General features: G+C 63.1%; 1 protein-coding gene across 1 annotated transcript; it reads left to right on the top strand.

Moving 5' to 3' along the window:
* The first annotated feature begins 277 nt into the window (after nucleotides 1-277).
* On the top strand, nucleotides 278-8627 carry LOC124967526 (secreted Ly-6/uPAR domain-containing protein 2-like). The gene is made up of 4 exons (XM_047529938.1): nucleotides 278-359; nucleotides 1495-1633; nucleotides 4757-4855; nucleotides 7706-8627. The coding sequence occupies exons 2-4, from the start codon at nucleotides 1573-1575 to the stop codon at nucleotides 7915-7917; spliced, it is 372 nt and encodes a 123-aa protein (XP_047385894.1). The 5' UTR covers nucleotides 278-359; nucleotides 1495-1572; the 3' UTR covers nucleotides 7918-8627.
* Nucleotides 8628-9428: the final 801 nt, after the last annotated feature.

A 9428-nucleotide genomic window follows, 5' to 3' on the forward strand; every position in this document is an offset into this window, starting at 1 on the left:
CCACCGGAAGGAGATGCCAAGTGGGGCACCTGCTCTGGGTCTCCTCCACTTCCCTCCAGGGCTGGGCTCAGGGCCCGTGCGCTGCTGGCTGCCAACAGTCCTGTTCCGTCGCTCTTCCCGACTGCCTCTCTGCCCCAGAGCAAGAGAATCTCAGGCTGGGCTGAGGGCTGGGGTGCATTGGGAAGGTGCCCAGGCCCCAGTCCAGTCCCTGTCTCAGGCCAGCTCCAGGCAAGGCTGGCTCTGGGCCTGGGAGACAGTGGCTGCTGGGCACGACCAGGCTCCGGGGCCTGCAAAGGCTGGCTGGCTCAGTCGCTGTTGTGCCCACCGCCAGGGGACTCCGAGCTCAGAGGAGACATGGAGTGAGTGAGTGGGGTGAGCAGAGCCCAAGCAGCAAAGCTGCCCGTTGCGGCTCGTGGAGGGGCCCCTGTCCTGGGAAGGCCTCGTGGTCCCTCACAGTGCCCTCTGGGGTGCTCCTGACGGGGGCGGACCCTTATCATTGAGTCTGAGACACACGGGAGCTCACATACCTTATGTCCAAACTATGGAGCTTCTAAGGGAATCTAAGTAGTTGAAATATCACTGATCGATATACTACCCAGACCTCCTGGAGTGCCTGGCATGTGGAGGAGAGTCACCCCAGCTGACCCCCATCTTCCTCACCTCCCTCCCTGAACCTGACTAACACCCTTTCCACCTGTGGCCTCGCAGTAAGCAGCCAGCAGCTCAGTCACCCTCCAGGGTGAGGAAAGAGAGACCCTTGGGCACCCAGGTCCCCAGAAAGGGTTTGGAAAGCGGCCAGGCCGCTGGGTATAGGCCAGGACAGGGGTTAAGGGCGTTCTGACAGGATGGTTTGTCCTTGGGTGGGGTGTTCTGGGCACAAGGTCTGGAAGGGCCTGGAGGTAGGTGTCGGTGGCCCACACAAGAGGGCCAGAGCCACCTGGAGTAGAGGGAGGGTAGGAAGAGACAGGGAGGCCTGGAGGCTTGGAGGCCAGCCGTTGAAGGGATGGAGGAGAGACACCAGGAGGCCACAAGCTCCTGCCCCTCAGACTAAGAGCTGGCAAGACCCCGTGAACCAATGCAAGCACAGGCTGTTTCCTGTGGCCCCTGGGGACCTTGGTCACTCTGCAGTTCCCATACTAACCTGGAGGCCAGACTTGGGGATCTGGTTGAAATGGGCTGCTGGGTGCTCCTGGGCTCTACCTCAGGTTTGGCTCTGTGGACTCTGGAGCAGCAGTACCATCAGCCCCAGGAGCTCGCTGGGAGCCAGGCCTCACCCTGCCCAGACCTCCAAGTCAGACTCAGCATCAGACCCCAGTAAGCCCAGCAGGGGTCTAGCGTTAACTTCAGGGAAGAGAGGCTGCTGGCTCAGGACCAAGGGACAGGCAGAGGTGGGCACAGAGGACTCCTGAGAGCCCTGGGCCCCTGGGGGCGGGGCTGAGGGAGCCCGAGGGGCATGAGTCAGGCCAGCCCTGCCAGCCCAAGCTCATCTTCCAGCTAAATTACCAGGTCTGACCCTGGCACCCGGCGGCTGTATAAAGGCACCCTCACGCCGTGGCTCCCCAGTCCCGGCGGATGTCCACCATGAGGCCCCTCCTGGTGCTGCTGCTTCTGGCTGCTGTGTGCACCACCCTGGGTAAGTCTGCCGGCTGCACGCAGGAGCAGGGCGGGCTCCCAGGCAGGGCACAGGGGGCCTGGGCACAGGCTGGCTCTCTGTCAAGGATGCCGGGTGCTCCCTGGGGCCTGGGCCTGGGTTGGGAGCCACAGGGAGGGAGAGTGAGGCCCCTCAGGAAGCCCCTGCCTGGACACATGTTGCGACTCTTCACATAGGACCTGGTGTCTGGTACCTTTCTGGCTCTCGTGGAGGTAAAACTCTGGGAGAAGGCTGGGGAGGCAGACTGTGTGCCCAGGCACTGGGGCAAACTTCCATCCCTTTCCCCCCAGGACAGGGGGTTCTTGGGATGCAGGACTATCCATGCTAAGAAGGAAGTTCCCAGGCAAAACAGAATGACTGGGTCACCCCCACCCTGGCCCACTCTTCCTTGACCCTGATAAGCTGGTTTGGGGACAGAAATGAGGCCAGGGGTGGGAAGGGATGTTCTGCAGCATGTGATTATCAGCTGAATAACTATCACTTGGAGGATAATTAGCCCCATCAGCTTCCCCTGGGGGTGTGGAAGGGAGCCTTGGGGACAGTCCAGCTGGAGGGACACCTTCAGTAGGAGGCTGGGAAGGCAAAGGAAGGGGCACTGGCAAGGGCCTATGGCTGACTCCAGGGGCCATGACAGAAGTCAAAGTCAGGGCACTTACCAGAGAAGACAAGGCGTGCAAGATGCCAGGCCAGGGCACACTCAGGCCTCACCAGTCTCAGGGTCAGGGCACAGCCGTAGGTGAGAAGGACTGAGAGGCCCGAGCCAGAGGTGGGACCTGGCCAGTGCTTTTGTCCTCCAGGGCTTAGCACCTGTGGGTAGCTGGCCACAGTTGAGGACCTAACAAGAGTTAGCTGGGGTCTCTCACCAGTGCCCAGGGCAGAGGGTCTGAAGAACTCAGCGGGGAGACTGACATACTGTAAGGTCCTTGCTCAGAGGAACCTGGGAGTGCCTCTCTGGCCCCAGCAGTACCACAGACTAGTTGCAGAGAGAGGAGGCAGAAATGGCCAGGGGTCATGGCCAACAGGAAGGCTATTTCTCCTTGGGAGTTCCAAAGCCCTGACATGGGAAGCGTGGCTCTGAGCTTAGGGTGGGACTAAGCACCTCCCTACTGATTGCATAGGACCGTGACCATGGCTGAACATGGGCTGGCCCCTGTGTGGAAGGTATGACCACCTCACTCCATAGGTGGAGCTCTTCAGTGGGAGTGGGTGTACCTTGTCCAGGGAACCCCTGAAGGACACCCCTGCAGGACACCCCCATATGACAACCTATGGGAAACCTACAGGGAACTCCCTACAGAGCACTTCTTAGAGACCCATCCTCAGGCCCAGGCAGCTTGGCCCCCACACCAGGACCTCATGTTTGGACTTCCTGGCCTCCTGTGCCCTGTCATAACTCCGGGGTCCTCGCACCTGTACAAGCCATCATTTCTGTCCCCAGACTACCCCTAGAAATCCACGCCTGCAGACCCAACTCAGGGCCTCCCGTTCCACATCACCGCCCTCCTCACTCTGGAGACAGAGTCCACAGAGTGGCCATTCTGCTCCAGCCCACAGCAGGTCACACCACTGTCCATGGGCCAGCTGCACCCAGCAGCTTGCAGTCTGTGCAGGGCAACGTTGGCACAGTCCCGCTGGCTGGAAGCTGGGCTGATCACAGAGCACCCAGAGCCAGCCATCTCTAGGGCCTGCCAGCTCCTGCCCATCGGCAGCCTGGACCAAGGGCTGGTGCTACAAGCTCTGTGTTCATCCCAGGGCTGAGGGTTACCAGCAGGCCTCAGGCAGATGGGCAGGGCCTGGGTGGTTCCCTCCCTCCCACTAAACAGCCCTAAGCACCTGTTAGAGGGAAAATTCTCAGAGCCAGCCTGCCCGGGTCAGGTGCGCCAGCAGCCTCCGAGCTTCTAGGCAGCCATTCCATCCCTGGAGGGAAGGAAAGGGCCAGAGCCACATGCCTTATGCATTACACCATTTCACACTGTGAGAATTCCAAGATGATTATGATTCCCATCTCACAGGTGAGATGCCATGGCTCACACAGAGGGAGATGGTGAGAATTAGAACCCAGCTCACCTCTGAAGCCAACTTGCACTGGTCCTGTTGCTCCATGACTGATTCATTCATCTACCCACCTACCTACCCACTCACCACTCACCTGTGCATCCACCCACCCTCCCTTCACCCACCTGCCATCCATCCACCTCTACCAACCACCCATCCACCCACCCTCCCTTCACCCACCTGCCATCCATCCACCTCCACCAACCACCCATCCACCCACCCTCCCTTCACCCACCTGCCATCCATCCACCTCCACCAACCACCCATCCTCCTACCCACCCTTCACCCACCTGCCATCCATCCACCTCCACCAACCACCCATCCTCCTACCCACCCTTCACCCACCTGCCATCCATCCACCTCCACCAACCACCCATCCTCTCACCCTCCACCCACCTGCCATCCATCCACCTCCACCAACCACCCATCCTCTCACCCTCCCTTCACCCACCTATCATCCATCCACCTCCACCAACCACCCATCCTCCCACCCACCCTTCATCCACCTGTCCATCCATCCACCTCCACTAACCACCCATCCTCCCACCCACCTTCATCCACCTGTCCATCCATCCACCTCCACTAACCACCCATCCTCCCACCCACCTTCATCCACCTGTCCATCCATCCATCCATCCATTCACCAACTGAAGTTCATCTGAACTTCTGCGGTACCACTGATGTGGCTCCACTGTGCTCTCGGTCCCTCTGCAGAGGCAGCTGCAGGGAAGAGACAGAAGATGCTTGAGTCCACAGGTGCTAGGAGGGCCATGGGCAGAGGGGCTGTGAGCCCAGCCCAAGGGTGGCCTGTCCACACCAGGCCCCACACTTGCCTGTCCCTCAAGCTGACAGCCTGACACTGACACCCGCAGGGTCAGAGAGGACAGAGTTGGGAGCATGTCCCAATCACTGTCACAACGCCCCTAGCCTGTCAGTCCCTCCAAAGACCTGGAGCACCCCTGGAGCAGGGAGGAGGAGCCCCGAGTGTGACCTTGCAGCTGGGCGTTGAGCCCCAGCCCAGCCCAGACTGACGCCTGTGCTTCCCCGCAGCCCGGGCCCTGCACTGCCACGTGTGCTGCGGCCACGAGAACTGCGAGTCTCTAGTGGAGTGTGCCCCGACGGACAAGTACTGTGTGATCACCAGGGCGAGTGAGTACCCTGGGCCACACCGCCCGGCCCGCCCCGCACACCCAGCCAGGCCCGGGACAGACTGCCCTCCAGGTCACAGTTGCAACCTGCGAGTCAACGCAGGAGACAGGGCCCGAGGGGCCTCGTACACACACTGACATCTGGAAGACCAAGCCCACCCCACCCCAGCTCCAGAGCCCAGCGTTCCAGGACCGTGTGCCTCCTGGACTCTTCCCAGCTCCATCTCAAGTCAGCCATGGCTACAATGACCTCCTGCCCACTTGCCCACTCCCTGAGCTGGATCTCTGCCCTGTCCACATTGCAGCAGGCCGGCCTCGTCCAGTGCACTGACCACGGCCCTTCCCACAGCGCCGCAGGCCAGAGTTCCTCCTTCCCTGTGCCCCGGGGCGCTCGGGTTCTTCCCTGAGCTTCCCGTCTGAGAGGGGTCAGAGCTCAGGCGTGGGGCCAAGAGGTTACCGTGTCAGGAGTCCAGGCAGAGCACAGGAGCAGCCCAGAGGTCACCTCAGGACCCGAGCAGGACAGATGAGAAAGTGCTGCTCACAGTGAAGCAGGTCACCACTGGGGACCCCCAGGGCCGCTAGGCCTGATCTGGTTGCAAGGAACGACACTAGGCAGTGGGGAAGGTGGCCAGGAAGGGGCAGCTGAGAGGAAGGAAGTGTGCAGGCAGACCGTCAGACCTTGGTCAGTGCACCCCGGGCAGGCGACGTCGCCTCTGAGCCTGGGGTCCTCTTGCCTTGCCGTTTGCTGCCACCATTGGGTTCATGTCCGCGAGGTTCTCTGGCCTGGTAAACGGCAGCTGCAGTGGATACTGGGCGCTTCTCCAGGCTCCTGGCCTGCGTGTCAGGCAGGGAAGTCCGGTGGCACTGCAGCTCTGGGCCCTTCACTGGGCCACAGCCTCCTCAACCCCGGCCTTGACCAAAGCCCCCTTCTCAGACTCAGAGCCACCCATTTACAGAGGAGTGCCCTGCCCGGGCCACAAGCACACGGCAGGACCCAGAGGGCATGCTCTTACCTCAGGGCCCTGGGCCCCTCCCAGCCGGGGGGCACGAAGGGGCAGAGCAAGGCCCCCCCCGGGGACACCTCTACCCCCCACTCCACCCCTGACCCTACCCCTGAGGTCAGGCACACACCAAGGCTGCATGCGATGCAGGGGGTGGCAGGTCAAGAGGATGCCCTTGGTCCACAGTGGCCCTGTGGGCACTCTGGTCCCACGGTCCTGACCACCTCAGTTGGACACAAGGCAGGAACAAGGACGACCAAATCCTGCCCTGTGGGCACCCTGCTGGGAGATGAAAACAAGGTGCCACCCAGAGAAACAGGGTGGTGAGGCCTGGGGGTGCTCTTCTCCCCAGGGGTGCCCAGTAGCCTGGGCCCCGGGCCCCTGGCCTGAGCCTCAGGTCTCAGTCAGAAGGACCAGCTGCCTCGACTGCACTGTGCCTGCGGGGGCGGGGCTTCTCCCAGCATCCTCGGGCGCCGGCTCCCCACTCGCTCCTCTCTGAATATCCACCCGTGTCCCTGAGTGTCCTGGACGTGGGGATACGGAGATGGGTGCAGGCTTTCCCGTCCTCCAGGGGCCTCGGCGGTCACAGCCAAAGCTGACCATGGTCCAGTGGGGGTGCAGAGGCTGACAGGAGGCACTGGAGCGGTAACAGGAGGTCTGGGGGAGAAGGCAACGTCCTCCCGCCCCTGGCCCCCGAGGCACCCCAGCAGGTGGTGGGCCTCCCTGACTCCTGGCCCTGAGGTGGGCAGAGAAAGGGGTGCCACCGGGTCAGCTCCCGACCCTGCACCAGCCCTGAGTGCTCGCCCGTCCTCTGGCCCAATCCTGCCATGGCCCGGCTCAAAGGCCCCCTGCTCAGGTGAGGAAGCGGCTCAGAGCCACCCGTGAGGGAGGGCGGAGCTCCGGCCAGAGCCAGGGCTCCTCTCTAAACCAGTGCTGGCGAGGACACCGGCCTGTCCATGTCCCATGTCCATGTCTCAGAAGTGGGCTGTGAACGCGGCCTCTCTTCCACCCGACCCTTACAAAAGCTCCCTGCGTAAACACTGGCATAAGGACGTACTGACCATGGTGCCTCAGAAAGAACTCACTCTGGCAAGGTGAGAAGGAGCGCCGTTGCCTGGTGTCCCGTCCCACCTGAGGGAGCTGTCCTCAGAGCCGCTCGAGAGGGCGGCTCAGCCCTGTGGCCAGCAGGTGGATTTCACTGGCCTTGCAGGCTCCCTTTTGTCCAGGCCCACCCCAGCCCCAGCCTCACTCATGACCAGAACAGAGCAGATGGAGGAACCGGGCACAGAGGCAGCAGCACCTAACCCCACCCCACCATCTCTGGGTCAGTTGCGGAGGCGGCCCCTGGGGGCAGGATTAGAGCTCCCCCACCAGCTGGCCTGTGCACACAGAGGCAGGGCCATTTCCCAGTGGCCAGACGTGAGGCCTGAGGGCAGCGTGCAGGCTGCGGGTCCTTGTCATCCTCTTCCTTTACTGCTCTCTCAGGTTCCCTCGCGGGTGACGAGGACCTGGGCTGGTGCCTGTCCTCCGGTCACTGAAGCCCGGAGGAGGGGAGTGCTCACAGACACTGGGGAAGGGAGGAGCCTCCAGGCGACTCCTGAGCCCAAAGGCCACAAAGGTGCCAGGCAGCAGGGGAGAGCGGTCACTGAGGCACCAAGGACCCCACCACAGCGAGTCTCCTGAGGCACCCCAAGGGGCCCCCTCGGGCCCCCGCAAGCATTCGAGGTCCCAGGAACCTCCAAAGCAGGCTGTGCCCGTGGCCCTTGGTGGCCAGGTGGCAGGGCTGGGTGGGTGGTGGGGCCTCTGGGCCTGTGGTTCATGCCACCCATGGACCTGTCCTCTCTCCACAGCCAACCCCGGCGGCATTCTCGTCATGAAGTCCTGCGCCCCAACCTGCCCCAACAGCACGGTGTCCTCAGACGGCCGCGCCCTCTCCGTCTCCTGCTGCCAGGGCAGCCAGTGCAACCGCAGCGCAGCCACAGGCCTGGAGGGCAGCCTGGGGGCCCTGGGGACCAGTGCCGCCGCCAGCCTGCTGTGGGCCCTGCTCCACGTGGCCTGGTGAGGGCCCCGGCCGGGTCTCTGCCCCTGGCAGCTCCCGCACCACACTCAGTCCAGAGGAGGGTCCCAGGCCCAGCTCTCAGGCCCCGCCCCACTCCTCCCAGAGCACAGCCAGCACCGTCCCCACCCTGCCCCCGAGAGACCTGCCCCCGGGTCTCCTGCCCTGATGAGGAACCGCCCGCAGCCTCCAGGAGCCACTCTACCCTGGCTCCGGCCTCCCGGCCATTCTGGGAGGTCCAGGGTCCCCCAGCACTCTGCACCCTCACTTCAGGGCTGGGACGAGGGGCTCAGGCTGGGGTGCACCCTGCCAAGGGTGCCTGCAGGGCCTTGTGCACATGGACCCGGCTCTCCTGTGCCAGCAGCAGCAGTGGCATGGAGAACGTGGCTGTGTCTGGGCATTCCACCTTCCAGCTCTGCACGCCGTGGCCACCCCGCCTTCACTCACGTCCCCTCGCTCACATTTCCCACCCCACCTGGCCACAGCACTGACCCATCACAGACCCACCTCCCAGGGCTTCCTAGGGACTCCAAATGCTCACCATGCCCCGCCCCCGGCACCACCGGCCCCTTCCAGGTGAACACAGGCCCTTCAGACCCTCCCTTGGCTGCCCCTGTGGGGATGGGCGGGCACCTTGGGACTTGGTATCAGGCGTTGGAACGTGGGGGCAGGCGTCCACTCACTGGGTATGGGGAGGCCCTCTTACTTCCCTGAGAGTGCTGTCTTCCGGCCTTCCCCCAGGCTATCCTGAGACATGAATAAAGTGGCAGAGATGTCAGGTCTGGGGATTTTCTGGTCTTGGTCACTCTTGCCCTCAGAAGGAGGATGGGCCCAGCACCTCAGGCAGCGGGGGGCTTCAGAGAAGGCTGCCGTTCTCCTGCACGGAAGCCCCGTGGGGAACAGCGCTTGCTTCCTACCTGGGCCTCCTGGTCTACTGTGTGCCCCTAGAGGGCGCCAGGAGCAGTGTGCGGTCAGTCCCAAGGGGCCTCCCTCCGGTCCTCTGGGAGCTCTTCTGAGCCTTGGCGTTCCCCCAGGGTGCCGGCATCCTGCAGGACCTTGCCCTCGACCCTGCAGAGTGCCCCTCCCTCACGGTCCACATCCCTAAAGGCACAGGGCCCTTCCACCTCTCTGACAGGCCTCCCAAGGTTGTGTCTCCTCCCAGGGCACTTTCTGGGGAGCAAAACCAGAGCCCCCACTCTTGCCCAGGACTTGTCTGCCAGGGCAGCAGAGGCCCTTCCTCAGAAACCTGCCCAGGTCCTAGAGGCCATGGCTCTGAGTGTCCCTGTTTCCGGGCCCGTGGGCCTGCCCTGCCCTGCCATGTCCTGCCAGCTGCCACGTCTGCCTGAGTCCCTGTCCTGTTCCGCTGCCCTTTTGGAGTGCAGAGGCTGGAAGAGGTGTCCGTTCCCTTCCCCTACCTCTTCATTCCTCACATCCCTGCCCAGGTGCCAGGGACAAACACAGCTCGGGCAAGTGGAGGCAGGATCCTGCCTGCCTGGCGGAGCTGGCTCCCGTGGCCA

The sequence above is a fragment of the Sciurus carolinensis genome, chromosome 1 (genome assembly GCF_902686445.1).
Source record: "Sciurus carolinensis chromosome 1, mSciCar1.2, whole genome shotgun sequence".
NCBI lineage: Eukaryota > Metazoa > Chordata > Mammalia > Rodentia > Sciuridae > Sciurus > Sciurus carolinensis.